This window comes from Typopeltis vanoorti, chromosome 20 (genome assembly GCF_054136105.1).
Source record: "Typopeltis vanoorti isolate ZY-2024b chromosome 20, IOZ_Tvanoo_1.0, whole genome shotgun sequence".
NCBI lineage: Eukaryota > Metazoa > Arthropoda > Arachnida > Uropygi > Thelyphonidae > Typopeltis > Typopeltis vanoorti.
In genome coordinates this window covers 4,318,747-4,343,424 of record NC_143568.1, presented here as the reverse complement: position 1 = coordinate 4,343,424, position 24,678 = coordinate 4,318,747, and the positions used below count along the sequence as shown (strand labels likewise).

The following is a 24,678-nucleotide window of genomic DNA, read 5'->3' as shown; positions in this document are numbered from 1 at the left end:
TTATTACAATAATAGTTTTTAGTGGATTTATTGTATTTTTGTCTTCAGTAATACGATTATAGAAATATTGTTAGTTTGTAATATTCTTAAAAACTGCACACCAAAAGCTTGTCACAACAAGGCAGTATGCCAGTGAATAGAACCTTTGTCCCAATGAGCAGAAACATTGCAGCAGCGATGTTGATAACATAAGCAAGGATAATTTGACATTCAAAATATCCAGTTTAAAAGAAATTATTAGAAAAATTGGAGAAGCATTTAAAGAAACTTAGACAAGATAAGAAAAATAATCACAAGAAGAGGCAGCAAAGCAATAAGTTCAAATTTCAATCTTGAAATTTGCACTAGTCAACGGAATCACAACTTCGAGCTTCTTCAAAGTGAAAATGAAAGATATGGCAATTGTAATAGAAAAACAGAATAGTAAAGGAGCCAGTAGTTTTTGTTGGAACTAATGATTTAAGTAGTAACGAATACAATATGAGAGAGAATATAAAATGATGATAGAACAATTGTTGGGGGGAAAGAAGATACAGCAGGCTGAGTTTTTAATGACTTAATTTTTTCATATAAGAAAGAAAAAGTTCTGAACCTTAATGGAGATAAAAGGAAGGACAAAAGTGAATTTGATTTGTTAATGTTATTACGTTTAGAGAAAACATGCAAATAAAATTTCATGTATTAAAAGGTTAAATAACAAAACTTTCACGTAATACTATCATCATATTTGACGTGCCCCTCAAGGTTGTACGAGGGTGGTTGGAAAAGTTCTCGGTCTTGACCATAGATGGCAACATTATTAGCAAGATTCTTTTTTTTTCTAAAGTTGTACATCTGTCATAAGCATCCATGTGAAATTGCAAATCATTCTATCAAGTAGTTTGTTTTATACAGCTGTCTGAAGCAAAAGTGTTGTCTGTATCCCTTGAAATGGATAAAATTGAGTATCGTGCGGTTATAAAATTGTTTGTAAAAGAAGGTTTAACGTCAAAAGAAATTCATTCGAAGTTCATAAAAGTTTATGGGCATCTTCTCCTTCCTTTTCAATAATTAAGAAATGGGCTGGAGAGTTTGAACATGGGCGTACCAGCCTTGAAGATGATCCACGTGAAGGACGTCCAAAAAGTGTAACAACACCAGAAATCATTGATCAAGTGTACGATATGGTATTGGATGACCGGCGAGTCAAAGTGCGTGAAATTGCTGAGACTATAGGCATTTCAAATGATAGGATATAGTTTGCATGAAGAATTGCATATGAAAAAGCTTTGCACAAGATGGGTACCACGCTTGCTCATAGCAGATCAAAACGCACTCGTGCGAAAATCTCTGAACAGTGCTTGGAGCATTTTAACAAGAATAAAACTGATTTTGTGCATAGATTTATTACTAAGGATGAGACTTGGATTCACCATTACACACCAGATGGCAGTCAAAACAGTGGACAGAAGCCGGTTGTTCAGTGCTAAAGAAGACAAAGTCGGTTCCATCAGCAGGAAAGGTCATGGCATCAGTGTTTGGGGATGCTAAATACATTTTGTTTATTAATTATCTTGAAAAGGGTAAAACAATAACTGGGGAATATTATTCTGATCTTTTAACCACACTAGATGAAACAATTCATGAGAAAAGACTCAGTTTTCAGAAGAAAAAAAATCATCTTTCTTCAGGACAATGCACCTGCCCACAAAAGTGTTTTGGCATTTAAATGGGAAAATTACCCTTAATTTTCCCATTTAAATTTTCCAATTAAAATATGAATCTGCACTATGAATTGTTGGAATACCCACCCTATTCCCAAGATTTGGCTCCCTCTGCCTTCTATCTCTTCCCAAAACTAAAAACTCTTCCTCGCTGGTCAGCGTTTTTCTTCAAATCAAGAGATGATTGCAGCTGTAGAGGGGTATTTTGCAGATCTTACTGAGAATCACGACAGGGATGGGATAATGGCATTGGAATAAATGTATTAGTCTTAAGGGAGATTATGTTGAAAAATAAAAATAATTTTGAAATTATAAATTTGTTTTTTCATTGTTTAGGCCGAGAACTTTTCAGACCACCCTTGTATCTCAGGTGAGAAAGAAAATTGATCAAATAAAAATTGTTGGTTTGCTAATGAGATGTGATAGTACTGAATCAAGAAAAAGAAATGCGATAACAAAGATTCAATGTGCAGGCTGAGTAGAAGAAATGCATGCATGTTTTTGGATGTGTAGAGTGAGCTTGATGATAGAAAAGACTTGAATAAAAGGAATGGCCTGCACTTGAATAAATTTGGAATCAGGAGGATGGAGAAATTATTTACTAGAGTGAGACTTAATACAGGGAGTCAGAGAAACTTAATCATTGGAAGAATACAGAGACTGTATATGTAAATTCAGCTATGGTGATAACGACATGAATAGAATATCATTGAGCAAAGCTGTGTGTCTGGCAAAGGGATGCAAATGTATGCTTTATGTTTGGACACCTTTTGAGTGTATCTGGGCAGGGAAAAGAGAAAGCTGTCCAAATGGGCTTAGCAGATTTTAATTTACGAAAACAAGGTCTACACAAATATAAGGGACATCAGAAACAAAGGAGCTGGGCTCATTGCTTAGGTTAATACATTGTGGCCTAAGATTGTTTGGATTAGTGAAACCTGGCTATCAGTCAGATGCTGTTACTGGGATCAAGTGTAAAGGATATAGTATTTTTAGGAAATGACAGAAGGGATAAGAGAGGAGGAGGAAGTACAACTATTACTACTGATATCAGACAACTTGAGTCCTGTTACATATGGACCTAGGGATCATTGATTATTCATAACAGCGCTTCACTGTATCAATAGCATCAAGAAAGGAAAAAATAAATTTAAAAATTAATTTTTTCTTTGTTCTCTCTTGGCATTGTTTATACTGTTAAGTACTATTATGAATTGAGTCCAGTTAGGATATGCAAGCAATAATGAAAGCAATAATGATAATAATGTCCCATGTAGCAGTGAGTTTGAGGCTATTTGTGTGAAGTGGAGGCCAATAAAATGAAATGTGGTGGGTGTTACTACATACCCGGTGGTTCAGCTGATTGGGACAATGAAATGCAATGCCAAATTACCTTGATGGGTACTAAACAAGTAACCATTATTGGTAACTTAAATTATCCAAACACTTATTGGGTCAAAAAGAAATCTCATGATAAAAATGACAGAGAATTTACTGAATTGTTGCAAGACAACTTCCTCAAGCAACATGTGAAAGAAGGAACTCAAGGTCACTCTATTAGATTTGATCATAGCATCAGAAGGGGTCGCAGTTAAGAACATGATTATTTTGCCACCAAGTATTGACAGCAATCATGCTGTACACTTCTTGGGAAGAAAGTAACTATACTAATGTTCCAATTAGGCTAGGTTACTATATCATTATGAATAGGGATCCAGAAATACAACTTAAATCTACTAGCCACAAAAAAATTTTACTTGTCCAAGCCAGGCTCACTTTTCATGATATACTTGTATGATATAATTGTATTTTTTAAATAACAGCATTAAAAAGCCTTTTTGTTAAGTAAGATTTTCAATATGGGACTTCAACCAGGGTTCAAATCCCATCTTTGATGTGAAAAACCTTTATCAGGTATTTTCAATCAGATGGTGAGTTAGTCGGTCTTGTATGGAGCAGAAGGATTTTTTCTCCAAGAAACTCAGGTTTTTCATCCTCAAAACAGGCAAACTGGCACCATGAACACAGTTTTATATATGAAATACTTGCCCTTCAGAGATGCAACAAAGAAATAGCAAGCTAACTACATTAGTTACCTATAACCTCCTAATCAGGGGACTCAAATCATCTTGGACGAATGAGGACTGGATGGACAAATTACTGGTTTATATTTTATTAATGAAATCATATTTGAGAAAATACTCTTTTTTTTTAAATAATAGATTGCCTATTACATGTTGTGCATAATGTATATATACGTGTAAGGTTAATATACAATGCGTTAGCTTTGCATTAGGAACACCCACCTAATAACACATTGGTCCACTTCTATGTGCAATCATGGCTCGCAGACACCTAGGAACAGATTCCACAAGGTGTTGAAGGCCTCCGTGCATAACTCAACCAATGTCTGCAACTGTCAGTTCATGCTCATTCCGTGGAGAATCAGCAGTTCTCACACACCCCATTCTAGCATATCCCACACATGGTCAATTGGATTAGAGTCAGAGGAGTTTGGGGAACAAGGCAATGTAGTGAATTTGTTGTCATGTTTCTCGAACTACTCAGTAGTTGTACGAGCCCAATGACAAGGTGCGTTGTCCTGTTGAAAGATAGTACTGTGGTTGGAGTAGACCTCCTGAAGATATGGATGGAGATAGTGCGTTGTCCTGTTGAAAGATAGTACTGTGGTTGGAGTAGACCTCCTGAAGATATGGATGGAGATAGTCAGCTAACAGGTTCCTGTAGCATTCACCATTCACTATTTGTGGGTGTGCCAGGAAAAAAGCTCCCCAGACCATACCGCCACCTCCACCGGCCTGTTAAACCTCAACTGTGCAACCAGGGGATAGGGCTTCATGCTGTTTATGCCAAATGCAAACCTGGCCATCAGCATGGTGCAGTAGGAAATGGGACTCATCACTCCAGACGACCTTCTTCCATCTGTTGAGGGTCCATTGCTGATGCTACATGTCCCATGGGAGGCATTGTTTGCAATGCTTGGCTGCCATCATGGGTACCCTTGTTGGTCTCTGGTTCTGGAACCCCAGGTGAAGCAAGGTTCGTTGCATGGTGAATGAGGAAATCGGTCAAACTGCTTCATTGTTGTACAGGTGGATGAGCTGCATGTCATTGCTGAGATCCAGTTGTGATACTCAACTCACTTCTAGGATCAACCATGTATGATTGACCAATGCAATCCCTTCTGCTGGATGCCTGTTGGTGGTTAATCCAATCCTGTTATACCCTTCATACAGTAGTATGGGAGCAACCAACAAGTGTGTCTGTTTCCAAAATACTGGCACCTGCATCTCTGGGCCACAACTATTTGCCTGCAGTCAAATTGGCTTATGTTGCTACATTTCCCAATTACTGCAAATGTTTACTGATTATGTAGAGAGGATAGGTTTGCCCATTTATAGTAACCACATATGACGATATCACATGGTACCTCATTATTGCATGAAATATGTAAATTGGGGAGAGTGTTCCCAATGCAGGGCTAACTCAGTGTAGAAATAAATGAAGGCATTAATGTGATTAAAAATTTATTTATTGGAAATAAACTGTAATTTAATTAAAATGTGTTAATGGTATGAAAAACTTACTTGTTTTGCGATGAAAAACTGTTTTTTTTCACACACAACAAGTGTACAAGTTTACTGTTTTTAAGTAAAGCGCCATAATTGTAACACATAATGGCAGCTCGTTTTGCTTACTTTATAATGAAAACCGGAAGTGTAACACATTGTGAAGCATGGGTAGAAAGAAAAGAACACTATAATACTTTCACTATAATACTATATGAAGTCTTTCATATAGAAAGAAAAACAAAGTAAAAGTTATCAATTGGTTTATGGCAATGAAGACAGAACAATTGTTGAGGGAAGAAGATACAGTAGGCTGAGTTTTTAATGACTTAATTTTTTCATATTTTTTTCATATAAGAAAGAAAAAGTTCTGAACCTTAATTGAGATAAAAGGAAAGAAAAAAGTGAATTTGATTACATTATTACATTTGGAGAAAATAGGCAAATAAAATTTCATGTATTAAAAGGTTAAATAACAAAACTTTCATGTAGTACTATCATAGTATTCGACATGTCCCTCAAGGCTGCATGTCAAGAAGTTGATGTTGATTACTTCTCTATTTATCTGTGAACTGAGCTAACAAGTCTCCATCATTATGCAGTACTGACTGTAAATATTTATTTCAGAACATCAGTGTTATCTTTATAAAGAGACTCAATTTATTTTTAAATACTTGTGCTTGTTTTTATGTGTTGTGTGCGCACTTTATGTATCGATACAGATGCACCTACTGTTTTTCACACCAAGTGATAAGTAAATTTACAAGAGTTGGTGCAATGACTTTTAACTTCATTCATTTTCAAATCCAGGAATTGACTGACTCAAGCCCAAATAAAATGTACATTTTGTTTGTTTTTTTGATGAAACTAAAAACTGTATACATACATATATAAATGATAAATAAAATTAAATTAACAGCTATAAAAACTAGTTGGATCCAAGGTCTTCTAAATAAAACTATATTTTTGAGATCTTATCTTTAGAGGATAAATTCATTCTCTCACTGACCCATTCCATTATTGGTTTGTTTAACATGTACTTAATCAGTCTACCAAACTGAACATTTTTTGTTTTTCAAAACAAATTCCAATAACCAATAAATGTACATTACAGTTAGTTCTTTATTAGGTCTTTTCTCAAAATATACAACTTCTTAACTTCTATGGTACTATGCAGTATTTCCTTATTTAGCATATACTGTTCCATTCATCCTCACTGAGTATAAATATTCTTATTTCATGATTTGTGCTTAATTACAAGAAGCACAAATCCAAGTAGAGCTTTTCATTAATGCCACTTTACAGTTTCCATCACTTATTCTGCAAAAATTACACAAAAGATGAAACTTTCCATTTAGCATTTCTTTGAACACTGAAACAGAATCTCTATTTAATATCTCCTTTTATTACTATTCACTTGTGGAACAGTATCAACTTTCACAGTCAAAGGATTCACCTTTCCAAGATTCCTTTTTGGAATAATTTATTAATACATTCCAACTATCAACTGGTTGATGTCAGCTCAATCAGCCATCAACCTCCTTTGGTTTGCATGTGCACTCGTTCCACTAAGTGGCAAGAGAGAAGTTAGTAATGGATGCCACATCTAATAAGTATAATAAAGAGCCTTTGAAATATTACAATTCTCAGATACTTGGTAAGTTTTATGTGAAAGATGAATTACATCACCCGATGTGATACTGCCGTCCTACTTATTGTAGGCCTAAAATGGTTTGAAGAAATTCCATGTTTGGTCTCTGGAGCAGTGTTTCTGAACTGTGTAAAAATAAAAAATTACAAATATATATTATATATATATATACACATATAATTGATAAAATTGGTAAAAAAAAAAGTCCTTAGCCACTCATGGCACAAAATGTACTACAAGTTTATAATAACCTTTAGTGGGTGGGAACCATATACACATAAAAACTGAAATTGCAAGTGTTTTAAAATTCTTTAAAAGGGAAAGTTGTAGTGTTCGAATTAAAGATTTCAGATCCAGAAGTTTTCCAACTCTTTGGAAATAAACTCTGAAAAATAAAATGGTGAATGAGATGATGTTTTAAAATGAAACAAAAAAAAAAGGTGTAAAATATGCAAAGAAAATAATACATTTTGAATGTATCTAGAACAAGGCTAAGAATTCACTTGCCTCTGGTAACTTGCCTGTAGCAAGTGGATTTCTGAAGCACCCTCATTATATCATTATGGAAATTATGACCAACTCAGAAAAATACTATCTTTGGTCCCATGGTTATCAATTACTGAATGGAGTGATATCAGCAATGCATGGGAATCTTTGAAAAATTGCTTAAATGAGACAGTATCTGACTGTATCATTAAGAGTTCAAAGAACAATTAGGGTGGGAGAAAAATGAATATGCAACTTTATTAGGCAGGAGATCCATAAGAAGATGACATGACAAGAATATCGTGAGAATAAGGATGAGAAGTCAAATATATGAAGCACAGTCTAGAAAAGTTATGAGTATATGTGCAGAATTGGAGCAAAAAGAAATTGGTTATGCAAGCTAACGGCAGTCTGAAAGAATTTTATTGTTATGCTACAAGAAAAAGAAAGAATAAATGTGCAAGAATAACTTCACTGAATGCAGATGGTACTCTTGTCAAAAACTGATGAGATTATTCAAGTAATGAATGTTCACTTTGCTAAGATATATCAATCAATTGATATATCAAAAAATATATCAATTGATAAGATATATCAATCAGGTACATATAAAATGGTGCACAGTGCTGCTGCTGCTACTACTACTAACATTGGATGAAGAGATAAAGAGATGAAGAGATAAAGAGATGAAGAGATAACAGTGCATGAGAATGAGGTCAAAAAGCTGTTGTGTAACCTGGATAACAATATGGAATATCAGCATGCTAAAGAAATGTTCAGCCAAAACTTGCTAAGCCTTTGACTTTGTATAACCGGAGTCTCAGCTCAGGAAAGAACATATGATAATTCCATTGTATTAGGGTAATACCAAAACCAATGTGTTTAACTACAAACCTATCAACGTCTGTGGAGTGAAGATTTTAAAGAAGTTAACTCGTACAGAAATGGGTTAACATACAAGCTATATTCTGCAAGGAATAGTATGGATTTACTAAACCGAGGTCATTTAGTTTACTCATATTTCATAACAATGTTATGAAATATGAGCAAACTAAATGACCTCGTTTGCTCATATTTCATAATCGAAATTATGAAATATGAGCAAACTTTATCGAAATGGATAAAGCAAATGGATATATCATAATACTGTTGGACTTTACTAAGGCATTTGATAGAATACCAAATACCATATGAATTCCATAACTCAGCTGTTTAAACAAGCCCTTCGTTTGGAAAGACCAGGGTTTGAATCTTGTCTATAACATGAGGAACCTTTATCAGGTTCTTTCAATTAAATGGTAAGTTAGCCAGTCTCATACAGTGATGGAGGATTTCCCACCCCTCTCCAAAACTCAGGTTTTTTGTCCTGCAAAACAGGCCAGAAGAATACACACAATTTGCAGAGAAAAATTCATTACAGCCAATAGCTTATATTGGTGCCATACATCCCAGTAAGGGGTCTCAAGGCCACTGTATCACCATACACTAATTAATTAATTAATCATATGAAAGGCTGTTGCATAAACTGGAAAATATAAGATTGAAATATAAACTCTGGACTTGGATAAAATGATGGTTGATGGACAGGTATCAGAAAATGGTATACAGTGGGAGTGAATCTGCCAGATTTAAAGTGACCAGTGATGTACCCTGGGGATCAATCATTGGACGACTATTATTCAATCTATACATTAATGATATAAGGATCTGAGAGGCGATGTTCAATTGTTTGCTGATGATGCAAAGATAGACAGGGCAATCAAGGATGCCACTGATACACACCACTTCAGAATAATTTGAATAGACTGGAAATGTGGGCAAATGATAATGGTTATCAATTCAATGTTAATAAATGTAAAGCTATGCACTTTGGCATGATGAGAATTCCAACAGCTTATTATATTAGCAGGGTCATGCTACAAGAAACTGATGAAATCAGGAATCTTGGAATAATGGCATTTGAAGTTCAAAGATCACATAGCAAAAATTGCAAATACAATTCAGAGGATATTTGCAATGTTGAAATGAACAGTGACACATAAGGAAAAGGAAGTCATAAAATCATAAAAGGCCTTGATACAATCACACCTGGACTACTGTGTGCAGATTTGGTATCCCATGAAGGGAATAAAAAAAGCTGTGAAAAGCTTACAAAGATTACAATCAGGATTATTGAATGTAGATTATAGGTACAGATGGAGAGTGTGTAGAATGAAGACCTTTATAAACAGGAGAAAGAAGGATGATACAACAGATGTCTAAACTTCTCAATGGATGTTATAGAATATTGTCTACTGAAATTTTTCATTATGTAGAAGGTGTAGGGAGGATTATGGGGCACCTATGGAAGTTAAGTTTGGGCATGGTTAAAAAAGAGATAAGAACTAGATTTTTCTCTCACAGAGCAATGAGTGAGTGGAACAGTTTGCCTGTTGAACTTGTAAGTGCATCTAGTGTGAATGAATTTAAGAGAAGGTATGACAGCTGGTGTGGGTGATGTATGGCCTCCTTCTAGGAGCCCTTGCCTCCCTGGAAGTCTCAGATAATGATAATAATTAGGGCCATCCCAAGGAATTTTGCTACCCCTTCCCCCTTATTTTTTGTATAGTTTATGCCGATTTTGCTGCCCCATGCAAATACACGTCTTGCACCGTTGGTAGAGCCAGTGCAAGACGTGCATTATAAATATTGCATAATAATAGACGTGCATAATAATATAAATGTAACTACTACCAATAATGTGTTCAAGGTTGGTTTTATATTTGTGAGGGAGAACCAACCTCACATTCATCTGAGACCAACTAACTTGATAATAAAGAAAAAACACATGAACAACAAGTGAATAATATAACAGCTAATCAGCACTGTTGCCCGGCCAAACATACATATACGATGAAATTCACCACCAACACAAGATGGCTTGTGTATATTTGGTCATCTCGTTTTTATTTATTCTCACACCTTTTTTCATTTTTATTCTTTATTTTTTACACACATATTTTTACACAGACACAACAATATCATATTCAACAGTCAAATTAAACAATCATTATAAATTTTAATTAATCTATCATGCAGTCATTACTACTACCTAATTCTGTCTTAAAGTTGCATAAATTCATCATTCTATAATAAAATTATGCTGGCCAGTCCACATATTTTCTACCTTAACAGTAAAAAAATGAACTTTGTACGTGTTCTAACTCCCTTCTCCGCTAACTTTGTAGTAAGTCCTCTAGTCGAGTCAATTCAGCCCAATTCAGCAAAATCTTATATATCTAAAGCTAGCTTATAAACTACAGTTAAAACATCTCTCCACCTCCTGTAAGATAAATTCAGCAAAATACAAACACCCAACCAAACCAATTCTAACAACTTTCATGATATAATCCTTCTACACATTTAGTAAATCTTTTATAAATAACCTTAATTTTCTTGACATAAAAATTTGGCAAGTAAAGCTGAAAGACATAATCCAATATTGGCTTAACAAATGCATGATCAATATAATGCTAACTTTCTCCTATAGTGAAGCTTCTTTTAATTAATCCTACAATCTATTGAGCTTTACTAGTTGTCTTCCCAATATCAATCAAAACATCCAAATCTTTGTATTCATTAACTTTTCTAAAGCTTGTCCATCCAATTTATATCTATCTAATATTATCTTCTTGCTGAATGAAATATGCTTGCATTTGTTTACATTATATTTTACCAATACTTCCTTGTACAGAAATTTCAAGATCAGAACAGCTGACTAACTTGTCCAGCTTTATATCATCAGCAGAGAGAGCAAATTTTACTCTCAAGATTGGAACCTAAATCACTTATGAATATATTAAACAAGGGTGCTAACACCAAACAATGTGGTAGCTCGCTCAGAACAGCCCAACTCTTTGAAGACTCTCCTCTGAACACTTTCTGTCATCTATCAGTTAATCAATTTCTTACTCATCTCATTAGGTGATTCATCAATACCTAACTGAAAGATACTGATCACTAAGAACTTACATAATGCTATAAAAGGTCTTCCTAAAATCCATATAAATTACATCATAGCCATTACCCTAGTGTATTTCTCTCATGACTTCATCATAGAAAGCAAGCAAATGTCATAACTAATCTTGTATTAACAAAACCATGTTGTCCATGCTCAACAAACAATTGTCATGAATATCCTAGACACAATTCCTAATTGATTGTTCTTTTACTTTACCTATAAGACTAAGAAGATTCACTGGTCATTAAATCTCCACTCTATTTGATGAACCACCATTATAAATGGATAATCATCCCAAACTTCCAGTCAGAAAAAGCTATTCCCAATCTCGCCACTCATTGATGACTGATCAAAGTTTTTAAAGTTCAAAGATTAATTAACCTAGACCTACACCAGTTTACATGTGGGGGTGGAGGAATATACAGTATCATCCTTACCTTCAAAACTTTACTGAATATCAAGTGATTTAAGATATCAAAAATTTTTCCTTCTGTGTTGTCATTAGGTAGATCTTGTTCTTCAAGCAGTATTTTCTCTTCTAAGTGACCACTGTTCACATACACACTTCTAGATTATTAAATTCTTCTGCAACTACAGCTGAACTATCTGAAATTGTTCCAGATGAACTGATTAATGCTTAATTTTGTTTTGATTATCCTTACCCCTTTGAAGGGTAACAATCTTGAGCAGTTAGTTAATGCTTGTTGATACTTATGTTGAGCATGTGAAACTGTGGGAAGTAATGAAAAGAATGGGTTTTCCTCAACAACTCTCAGGTTGATAGTAACTTGTACAGGGAGCAAGAAGCCACAGTAAGAACAGTGTTGGACTGACTGACTGGCAAGTTGGAAAAGGAGTTAGGCAAGAATGTTTACTTTCTCCTCACTTGTTTAGTATATATGCAGAAGACATCATGTGTGAAGCATTGGATGAGCTCAAGACAGCAATTAGGATAGGCAGTAGATTGATCAGTAATCTGAGGTATGCTGATGATAGAGTACTCCTTTGTAATGACATGGAAGAAATAGGACTAATTCTTGACAAAGTTAACAAGATCAGTAATAACAGAGGACTTCAACTCAATCATAGCAAGACAAAGATTCTGGTTCTCAAAGGAAATACAAACAGGGAAGCTCTTGAGAAACAAAGGTACCTTAATGGAGAAAGAACTGAGGACGTCAGCAAGTTTGAGTACTTGGGATCCATTATTAATGTGAAGAATTACTGTTCAGAAGACATCAGAAAGAGGTTAGGAATGGCTAAAACAACAACAGTCAAAGACTTGACTAAAATCTGGAAGGATGGATCTATCTCCATGAGAACAAAGTTGAGGATTTTGGATGCAGTTGTTTTGCAAACAGCAACTTATGAATGTGAAACTTGCAACCTAAAGAAGTCAGATAAGAAACGGATATCTGCTTTTGAGATGTGGTGTTACGGAAGGCTGTTGAGGATATCATATACTGAAAGGTGTACAAAGGAATCGGTGTTAGAAAAGATCAGTAGAACTTTAAGGCTCCTTAAGGATATTGACAGAAGAAAGTTAAAATATTTTGGACACATTGAAAGGATGGAAAGGGGACTTCTCAGAACAGTAATAGAAGGTCAAGTTGTTTATTATTTTAACGGTATAATAGAACACAGAAACTAAGTAAATAATTAATTTATTAACTTGATGCTGATATTATAACCAGCATCTTCAGAGCACAAAAACACTGTTTGTCACAATACGCGAGACTAAAACAACATGGTGTACATTAACAAAATTGTAGCAGCAACACAAAGACTAGAGTCCTGATTTTGGCGCCCTCTATCTGAGGAAAAAAAAAAAAAAAAAAAAAAAAAAACGCTATCATATATTGCTAGAGTCCTAGAAAAGTGCTAGTTTTTCCTTAATATGACTGTCTCCCAGATCTTCGGTAAGTTAATACAGCCATATTTGTTGAGATTTGGGGTGTGTTTTAGGGCTTCTGTCGCCTCTAAGAACAATCTCTCTGATTTATATGGGTTTCTGTGTAGTACTTTTGTGTTTTTCCAGTTGATCCTGTGTGCAGGGGTATCCAGAGCATGGTCTGCTAGGCCCGACTTCCCATAATGATATTTCCGGACGTATCGTTTATGTTCGCTGATGCGGATATTCACAGTTCTTCCTGTTTGACCGTAGTAGGCTTGATTGCATGAGCAGGGTACTTGGTAGACTCCTGGATGTGATAAAGGAGGAATGCTGTCCTTGGGTGAGCGGATGAGGGTAGCTAACTTGCTACATGGTCTGAATGTAGTGCGTAGTTTATGTTTAATGAGAATTCTTGAGATCTTTTCGGATGTGCCTTTAATGTAAGGGATGGTGACTGTTTTGTTGTAGTTCTCTGTGGTGGATGGTGGGAGGGGTTTCTTAGGAGTGTTTAGTATTTTGTTTATTTTTTGTGGATTGTAGCCGTTGGCCAAGAAGGTGTGGCGTAAGTGAGTCAGTTCAGCAGTAAGAGCCTTGTCATTTGAACAGATTGCTCTCGCTCTATGGGTTAGCGTTTTTAAAATGCCATATTGTTGAGAAGGATGATGGTGTGATTGTTTGTATAAGTATCTGCCTGTATGTGTGGGTTTTCTGAAAACTGAAAATGATAAGGAACCATCTGGGAGACGTGTAATGAGTGTATCCAGGAAGGGCAGACAGTTGTTGGCTTCCGGTTCCATAGTAAAGTGGATTTTTGGGTGTTGGCTATTTAAATGTGCTAGGAATGTTTTCAATGTCTCAGGGCCATGTGGCCAAATGGCAAGCACATCATCAACATAGCGTAGCCAAAGTGTTGGTTTGAGAGTGGCTGTATTGATTGCTTGTTTTTCCAGGTGTTCTATGTAAAAGTTGGCTAGGGGGGGAGAAAGGGGGGAGCCCATGGCTGTCCCATCAATTTGTTTGTATATTTTCCCTTTCCATGTGAAATATCCTGCATGTATTGTGAATTTGAATAGTTCAAATATATCAGGGGGGAAGTGCGACTTCAGTAGATTGAGGGTTTCTATTAGTGGTACATTTGTGAATAGTGAAGTGATGTCAAAGCTTACTATTAAGTCTGAGCTTTTTAGGGTGAGGTGTTGTAAGATGCTTTTTAGGTGTGCTGAATTTTTGATAAAGGAGGGAGAATTGTTAGTGAGAGAAGTTTTTTTTTTTTTTTTTCCTCAGATAGAGGGCGCCAAAATCAGGACTCTAGTCTTTGTGTTGCTGCTACAATTTTGTTAATGTACACCATGTTGTTTTAGTCTCGCGTATTGTGACAAACAGTGTTTTTGTGCTCTGAAGATGCTGGTTATAATACCAGCGAAATATCAGCATCAAGTTAATAAATTAATTATTTACTTAGTTTCTGTGTTCTATTATACCGTTAAAATAATAAACAACATGTTCGACGAACACATAAGTCTGTCCACACGTAGAAGGTCAAGTTCTTGAAAAAAGAGGAAGAGGTAGACCATCAATGAGGGATGGTGTGTGGGGAGTGACTGATCTTCAGAGAGTTGAGGCCTCCAGAAAAGCAAACAACAGGACTACATGGCGAGGCCTAGTATGGCACATCACTGAGCATCGGAGTGACCATACGGCATCTGTAGATGCCCAGTGAACATGTAGATAGATAGATACTTACATATATGATACTTAATAATTGATCAAATTATTATTATTATACAAATCTCCATGGAGTCAGAAGACTCATCACAGGAGACCCATTATTTACCTAATATCTATCACACCCCTCCTAAAACTGATTCAGTGACAAAGCACTCAAAACTGCCTCTGGACAACCAATTCACTACCCTCTAAGCAAAAAAACTAGACATAACATCTCTGAGATGTCGCTATGACTGAGACAAAATATTGAAATTGATTAAACCTGTTGTTTAATTATTTCTCTGTGCTGTAAATTATTCCATTAAAGTGAAACACGAATGTAAACCAGCACCTTAGCCTAAGTACTCATTAACCAAGTTTTAAGTTATGGATGTTAGAGTTGCATTAAAATAAAGCATTTGATCAAAGACAAGAGATCAAAGATACGAGAGTGCTGAGAAAAATTATATATATATAATTTTTATATATAGACCAATACTGTTTTTTTTTCAAATATCCCTTGTCCATCTCCCATGCTCTGCCAACCCCCCCCCCTCTCTCTCTCTCTCTCACACACTCCCTTCCAAATTCATATGACATGGTACTGCTGTAAACCGACTCCTCATCTTATCATAATCACCTGATTTATAAATCCACACATATCCCTTTATCCCTTCTTAACAGAAAAATTCTGCATATCTGGCAATCTCCTGGGTCAAGACCACATGATCACTTTCCTTCCTCAAGTAGAGGCAGCATGGCTAGATTGGTTACTGCTAAGTTCTCTGATACAATGACCAGATTCAGGTGGCCTTTTTCCAGCATATCCTGAGGTAGGTGTACAAAGCATGTCTGCAAGTCCCTATTTGGCCATAGGACAGTTTACAGAATTACAAAGAATCTGGAACACACATGGCAGGTCTAGAGTGTGTGGCTGGTCATTAATGGAGCAGAAAAGGGGTGTCAATTTTTTATATAGTCTGTAAGTTGTTGTAAGGGCTTTTTTTTTTTTTTTAAGAATTTTTGCTAGTTTTTCAGATGTACCCCAGATATATAAGATAGTGAATTCCAAACCCCCCCCCCCGATTTTTGTTCTTGAGGGGGGGGGAGAGTGAGGTGTGGTTTGGGATTTTAATATTTTCTGGATGCAGTGAGGATTCTAGAAAATTTAAAAAAAACCAAACCACACTCTCACCATCCCCCACCCCAGAACAGAGACTTCAAATCTGTCACATCCCATATATATGGGGTACATCTGGAAAACTAGCAAAAAATTTCTTAAAAAATACCATTACAAACAGTCAACATATAGTTCATACTACTAGATTAGTATTATCTATACCAAATTTGTTACTCTTTCTATACAGAAAAGCTTATTCTCTACTTAATCACCTCCTCCTGAATTTATCAATTCTTTACATGACACGACCACTGTTTCTCTTGCCACCAAGTAATTTTTTACAATAAAACAATTTCCACATTTAGGTGATATTCCATTAGTCTGTGAATGCTTTAGGTGGTACTGGGTTATTTTCACTACCTAATATAAAACTACTTACCCCCCCCCAGCTTACCTGAATACCTGAAATGACTTAAAACTTTTATGCATAACTCACATCTGTCAGCAGCTATCTATAAATCGTATTATGGGATTCAACAGCCATTTCAACATGCATATCCAGTATAATCAAGATGCTTATTCAAATGCAGCTGCCTTTGCAAATTAAAACACAGTTTTCTTTTAGTTTGAATTAAATGAAATGAATTAAATAATTAAATTAGAAGAATTAAATGTGAAATTTAATCTGTACAAGTTAAATCAGATATTCAGCTCTGTCTGTCTCTCTCTCTCTCTTTGTGTGCGCGTGTGCATGCGGTATTAGTACCAGAAATGAATGGGCTAGCAATTATCTGGAAAGCCTGCTTGAGAAACAAAAAATGGGATTAATGATTATTTGAGTACGAAGAGCAACTTTTTTTTTCTTACGAAATCATTATTTAATTACTAGTTTCATATAATATTTTTGTGTACTTCCAGAGATAAAAAAAGAAACAGAAAAAAATGTATTCACAGAAAGATTTCTGAATTAATAACTGTCATTCAAATTAAACTTAAACGATGGTGAAAATCATAGTGAGATATCAGACACATGGCTCATTGTTGCAATGTGCCATATAAGTTGGCCTGGTTGGCTGAGTGGTCAGCATATCTGCTCTCTAGCCTTTTGGCTGGAGTGCAGATATGCTGACCAATGAGGGTGAGTTAGCTAATCTCATATGGAGGTAGCAGGATTTTTTTTAATCCCAGAAACTCAAGTTTTTCATCCTGCTTACAGACAAATCGGCTTTCAGAACACATGCAATTTACAGACAAAAAATACTAGTGGTGGTGGGCAGTATATGCTGTTGGGGATAGATGATGATGGTAGTGGTGGCTCAGTGTAGTTGGTGGATTAAGTGGTGGACATGGAGAGTTGTGGAATAGGTGCCCTCGCTAGATGAGTCTTTGAACTCCTCATAATAATGTACTTAAGCTATTTACTGCGAGTGAACCTAGAAACTGGAAGTTATTCACATTTGAATATTTCTTCTTGACCATTTTGTTATTCTTGCTTATGTTTAATAATTTTAATACTATTTTTAGAAGAGGTCATCCAAAAAGAAGCATTTTTAGACTCAACTATCAGTGACTGCTGACAGAGAAAGAAGTCTATTGCTGCAGAGGATAAAAAATTCTGAAAATCCAATAATGAAATGTAATGATGTGTGAATCTGGAGAAAATGTAAAGCTGCAACTAATGCTATAAGGCGTGTGTCTTATATCTGTTAATTACATGTGTTCTCCTGGTTGGTTAGTCTGTTTTATAGAATGTTCCTCCATCCAGTGGTTAGAAGAGGAATACAGAGGCTAGCCTATATAAAAAGTGTATGATTTTGAGGAAAGCACAGAACTGGGGAGAATAACACTAGGTTTCATCATCATATGGAGTAGGTCATGGACAGTAAAATTTGTACCATAAGTTTGGAAGCCTAGCAATTAAACAGCACTCATCAACACACATTCTGCCACTCTATTGCTCAACATGTGGAAATTTCAGTCAAGAAAGGGTTTATGTAGAACTACAAAGCTGGCAATAATGACAAACTTACAAGGCAACTTGGAGCAGTGCCCTGGCATAAGAAACTAGATGGAATGAATGTCATTCATGGGAAGTGGGCAAGCATTGTTTGAGTGAGACAGTATCAAAGTGCACACCCATGGTAAGAAGGATAAGCCGAGTAGGTATTAAATGGATGACTAGCAATATAAAGCAGGAGCTGCAAAAAAAGAAAGCACTGTAGAAGGAATATAAACAACAAAGTGATCAGCATGCCCATGAGCAGTATAAAGCACAAACAAGAAAGGAAACTAGTATGATAAGAAAGGCTAAATCAGATTTAGAGAGAAAATAAGCTAAGCAGGTCAAAGAAAATCAAAAATAGTTTATTTTTTTTTTGCTATGTAACAAGTAAGAGAAAGAATGATTATGGAAAAATAACTTTAGTTAGTGCCGATGGTAGGAAAGTGATAGAAGCAGAAGAAATAGTTCAGTTACCAAGTGATCACTTTGCAAGGGTATATCATCCAGATGGTGACTATGCAGTTACTGAGGTGACAGAGACTGGTATGAGCATTGAGGTAGATGAACTGAAGGTACTTAGTATATTGAAAATCAATGTGAATACAGCAGTGGGCCAGGATGGTATATTATCCCTTGTGCTACGAGAATGTGCAAGCGAACTGGTAATACCTCTGACGAAGTTGTTCAATCTAAGTCCAGCTCTGACAAGGTTCCAAGGGAGTGGAAAGATGATAAGATGGTTCCATTATATAAAGGTGGGTCCAAGACAGATGTAGCAAATTACGGGCCAATTCTCGAGTGGTGATTAAAGTACTGGAAAAATTGGTTAAAAGTAAAATTCAAGAATGGGTGGATAGGAATTCAATATTTTATACGGGACAGCATGGTTTTGTAAACGGTAGGTCCTGCCTCAGTAATTTATTTACATTTTATAATAAAGTGACAGCAAAATTGGATCAAGGAAATGGCTACACCATTATACTGCTGGACTTTACAAAAGCATTTGACAGAATACTGCATGGAAAACTATTCCATAAATTGGAGAAAATGGGAATGGATATGAGGATGGTGGCATGGATAGCGCAGGGGGGGCTGGTAGACAAACATTAGAATTAGAGGATGGTATATAATGCAGTGAAATCAAAGTGAATGAGGAAGACTAATGGAGTGTCCCAGGGCTCTGTACTAGGACCACTACTCTTTAAATTTATATATATTAATGATATAGCAGAAGATCTGAAGGGGGGGGGGTCATTCAGTTGTTTGCCAATGATGCAAAACTAGGGAGGGCAATACTTGATAAAGGTGATGTAGTTATCTTACAAGATGATTTAAATAAACTGGCAGTGTGGGCAAAGGACAATGGTTGTCAATTCAATGTTGTAAAATGTAAGGTAATGCATTTTGAGATGAAAGATTATATCATATCATATCACTTCATATCATACTGATGGTAATAGTTTAAAGGAGATTGACGAGGCTGTAGATCTGGGGGTGATGGTAGATATGAAATTCAGAGGACATATTGCAAGCGCTGGCAAAATAGCTCAGAGGATTACTTGGATGTTGAAGAGCACATTGACAAGTAAAGATAAGGAGGTTATTATCCCTCTTTATAGGGCTATGATTCAGCCAGATGTTGACTACTATACAGCGATTTGGTCAGCTGAATTTCTTGGGGATCAGGAGGTGGAGTGGATTCAGAGATTAGTGACCAAGCTGGTGACAGGTCTGTGGAATGTTTCCTGAGGATAGATTGAAGGTGTGTGGGTTGCAGAGTTTAGCTGACAGGAGGAGGAGAGGGTATGTGATAGAAACTAATAAGTTATTAAAGGGATTCTATAAGATGGCCACAGAAGAAATTTTTCAATACATGGGAAGTAGTGGAAAAACAAGAGGTCACACTTGGAAGCTGTCTAAGAGTGTGGTTAGTAAAGGGTGGAGACTAGGTTCTTTTCATGAGAGTGGTGAATGAGTGGAATGGATTGCCAGAGGTGGTTGTGAGTACCTCAACAGTGAATAGGTTTAAGGATATGTATGATAGGTATTGTGTTAATGGATAGAGTGGGTCTCCCCACGATGAGCCTTTCAACTCCATGAAGTGCCCATATAAATAATAACACATATTCTACCTCTATTCCACAGCAAATCCCTATTCTGCATTTGAACACAAGCAAAGTAAAGGCTACAAAACAGCACATAACTTTGTGTGTATGAGTGAGTGAAATAAGCTGAGGAAAGAAGAAATCGGTTATAGCTCTGTTATTTCCCAAATAGCTGAAGGCCTTTGGGAAAGACAGAGTAAGAAGCTATCCCAGAGAATAGCTTGTTCAGTAGGTTTAAAGCCAGAGAGTAAACAGATGCTGACCAAGAGTTCTGTCTTAGAAGCATTCTTTAATTTTCTTTTATTTTCTATTTTCTTCAAACAGAATTAAACATTCTCATGAAGATTCTTGATGTACTACTAAAAATGTGTGAGAAATATTCCAAGTGGTATCTTGAGCAGAAAAGAGTACCTTGCTTTTGAAAGATGCCATGAGATGAAGACTGCATGTTTGTGCTGGAGTGCAACCCAAAAGAAATCTGAACTTAGTTGGAGATCAGGATATTATCAGAGGTAAAGGAAAATGAATTAAGATCTTTCTTGTTTTGCAGCATTGATATACAGAAGGTTACATACACTGGTGTCAAGCTAAGGACAAACTACATTTTTACCTGTATATGAAAAGATTTTCATGACTAGAGCCAAATGTGGACAAAAATTTATTGCCAGTACACTAATAAATTATATTACACAAAAAACATGTTATAAATTTCTTACAAATTAAATTGCAATACGTTTTTGGCAAAAGTTGCAAATTTCCTAAGAACGTAGTTAAGGAATTGATGTACAGTGCTTCCAGATAACTATATGGAGAGACATTTCAGTATGGAATATGTCCACTCTGAACTGAAGATGCAGTTCTCACAATGTCATGACATGCTTAGCACCAAGTGATTCAGAAGTTCTTGAGGCAAACTAGCCCACTCCTCCTTCAGAGCAAGGATAAGGCCTTGTTTGTTTTCTAGAGGAGATTTCTGAGAAGCAATGCATCTCCCAAACATAATCTATGGGTTTGAGGTCTGTGGAGCATGCTGACCACTTGGTTCGATTAATATCCTCGGTCTCAAGAAGTATCTCCACTGCTCATGTACCATGTGGTGTGACAATGTCATCCATTAAAATGAATTCTTTGCCTACAGCCAGGGAAAAATCGAGCATGACGTTGAAGAACTTATTGCAATATCATTCACCAGTCAGTCCATTTTCCAGCACTTGTGGCTCAGTGTGTCTATTAAGCATAATGCTCCTCCACACCACGATTCCAGCACCACCGTCTCTATCCTATTAAAGAATATTCTCACAATAGTAAGCAACACCACTTTCACGTGTCATCTAGAATGCTTAATTATGCTTCAATCTAATATATTATGAGAGGAAAACAAGTGGATGATTTTTAAACAACAACAAAAACAAAAAAAAAACATCCTATTAATTCTAGCAGCAGCCGTAGTGCAATTGGAAAAATAGCAAAACATTGCGCCCTTCGACTGGAAAAGATCTGGGTTCAGTTCTCACGAGGGGAATCCTTATATGGGCTTTTTCAGCTGAAGGCGAGTTAGCCAATCTCATACGGTAGTAGCAGGGTTTTTTCTCCTGGAAACTCAGGTTTTTCATCCTGCATACAGAAAAATCGGCCTTCAGAACCCAAGCAATTTACAGACAAAAATACTGTTGTTGGTGAGGATGGGCAATAGATAGCAATGATGGTAGTAGTATCATAGTTGGAGAATTAAGTAGTAGTGGAGAGGATGAGATGTATTTAGCAAAGTAGAGTAGTGTGCCCTCCCACGACGAGTCTTTGGACTGCAGGGATTGTCACGCAATAATAACAATAATAATAATTAAAAATTTTTTAACAAATATATTCGAGAATTTTATTCCTTTGTAATTTGTCCTTCTGAGAAAGACAAAAAAAATTCTCGGCAAAATCTTCCACTTGTTATACTCATAAAATATCAGGGTAAAGCATGATTAAGAAGCTCTTCTGAAAAATGTTAATGCTGTTTAAATTCCTACTCCCCAGTGGTGAATTCTCCATGCTTGCTGCACAAGCTCATTACTTGAGAAAGAAGTAATATTTATTTGTTAATAAATGCATGCATTTATAAGCATTCCATTTAGGCTTTTATTTTTGTAGACAGAAGACGTCTTAAGCTTGCATGGCAATAATTGAGCTTTGCGTTGTGTATCGAAGGCCGATGCTTGCTCGTCTAGTCAAAGCTACCTTGGCTTGCTCGGTTGTGGGAGCTTTACAGGTCCTCGCTGCAGCACTGTGATTTCATGCGTGCGTATAGTCACTTCCGCTTCCTCCACGTTCGTCTTAAACACAGGCAGTGAAAGTAGTTATAGCCAGTGAGCTTCAGCCAGCCTTTACAAGTGTGCATGTTGCTTGGGAAAATTAAGTTACAGCCAGCCTTTACAAGTGTGCATGTTGCTTGGGAAAATTAAGTTACAGCCAACTTTTTATGACGATGTTATTGACCAGTTAATAAAGAAGAACTGTAGGGTAGAATTTGTATTCAAGTAGGTCAGCTAAATTGAAAAAGATAGAACATCATTTGTAAAATAAATGTTGTATTTGTATGATTAAATGTACATAAATTTCTAAATATATAGTTTTAAATGGTCAGTAATTCATTATTCCGCTAATCAACTTCAATGACACCTCTCACTCCCTGAATGATAACAAGAGCAAGCGTGAATTTCAAGACCAGCATTCGCTCCTGCTACTCCTTTTTTTATTATTATTATTATTATTAACTAATCTGTTCCATTTCTTCAGTGGTCATATTCTGATTTCCTGCAACCCGAAATTTAATGCTTCAAATGAGACGCCATCTGGACAGGAACTTTTCCAGTTCCCCAGTTTAAAGTTTCATTTATAATGCTACCCATGGCAGGACTTCATCCACAAATGAAAGGATGTCTATACATCTTCAATTCAGATAAGTATCGATTCTAAAGTTTATTAGAGTCTTTGTGAAATCCGGATAAAATATTAATTGACTGGGTAGATTTACCGCAATCCTGGCGTAAAACAAACACATGGATGACATATGCTTTAGTAAACATTACATTGATAAAATATGTAAACCCTATAAAATCAGTGATACAGAAATTTGATGCAGTTAATAATCCGAAAGGATAAGTAAAGGAAGATCAAAGAAACATAATAGGCATATTTTCAGTGGCTTTAAAATTAAAATCATCAGTAAACAGAAATACCTTCGTCATAATTCATACCACGAACGTTTCGATGCCGAGACATATTTAATAATCAAAAGTTCCATGTACTCTATAAAGACAACAAACAAGGATGAAGTAATTTTGTACAAAAAATGCATATGTACATATTATACGTAGTATGCTTTACACGTGCCCATACATATGCATATTACGCTACGTTTGCGAACTTCATACACATATTTACGGAATACAGAACAATCCAAAATTAGCAACAAGCCCTCTAGTGATGTAGACGTAAAGACAAAAATAAAATATTACATTGAATAATAACTATTTTTATTAATTTCTCGACTAGTTTCGTGAAATTCTTTTGTTTCACTTCATCAAGACAATTACTTGAAAAAAACTAGAAAACAGGTAATAACAATTAACAACCCTACTGAACATAGTTTTGAACATGAATAGCAATGGAAAGCATAATCGTGTTGTGCATGACTGATTGCGCACTGCTTACAAAGAAGTCAAACGGACATCACAGTAGGAGGAACAAACAGCCATCGCACCTAACGTTAAGATGAAGGCCCTCCTTTCACTGAAATGACTGTAGCAATCCTAGCAGAAATACTTTCCACAAGAATACGATCGCGATCCATGGGAAATTTGGACCATTCTTCCTGCAGGAATCTCTTCCTGCAGATCCTGGACTATTGTGAGGCAGACGTCCCTTTACTTCTTCCGACGCTCCAATTCATCCACACATGTTCATTAGGTTTCAAACTGTGGGTCTGTAGAGGCCAGTCAAGCGCTGTGATATTCATGTCCACAAACCACAGTTACAATAGCAGCCTTATGATACTATGCATTGTCTTGCTGAAACAGTCAGTTCCACAGAAACACCAGAAAGTAGAAAGCAGAATATTGTCCAGAATGTTCAGATACCTCTAGGAATTCAACGATTGTGGTACCACAAACAGAGATAGAGGCCAAATCAGGAAAAGCAGGACCATACCATCACACTGCCACCTTCAAATTTCGTAGCTGGGGTTACGCCAGGGGCGAATTCTTCATTAATTGAGAAAGAAGTAATATTTATTTTTTAATAAATGCATACATTTATAAGCATTCCATTTAGGCTTTTATTTTTGTAGACAGAAGACGACTTAAGCTTGCGCGGCAACAATTGAGCTTTGCGTTGTGTATCGAAGACCGATGCTTGCTCGTCTAGTCAAAGCTAC

At 36.1% G+C, this 24,678-nt stretch overlaps 1 protein-coding gene across 2 annotated transcripts in view; it reads right to left on the bottom strand.

The window, feature by feature from the left end:
- HBS1 (translation elongation factor EF-1alpha (GTPase) HBS1) overlaps positions 1-23,674 on the bottom strand; it is a 400,441-nt gene extending 376,767 nt beyond the window's left edge. For both annotated transcript variants that reach the window (XM_090410159.1, XM_090410158.1), the window contains exon 1: positions 23,483-23,674. In XM_090410159.1, coding sequence (XP_090266285.1) covers positions 23,483-23,525 — 43 coding nt within the window. In that variant the 5' untranslated portion in view covers positions 23,526-23,674. The remainder of the gene's footprint in view (positions 1-23,482) is intronic.
- Positions 23,675-24,678: the final 1,004 nt, after the last annotated feature.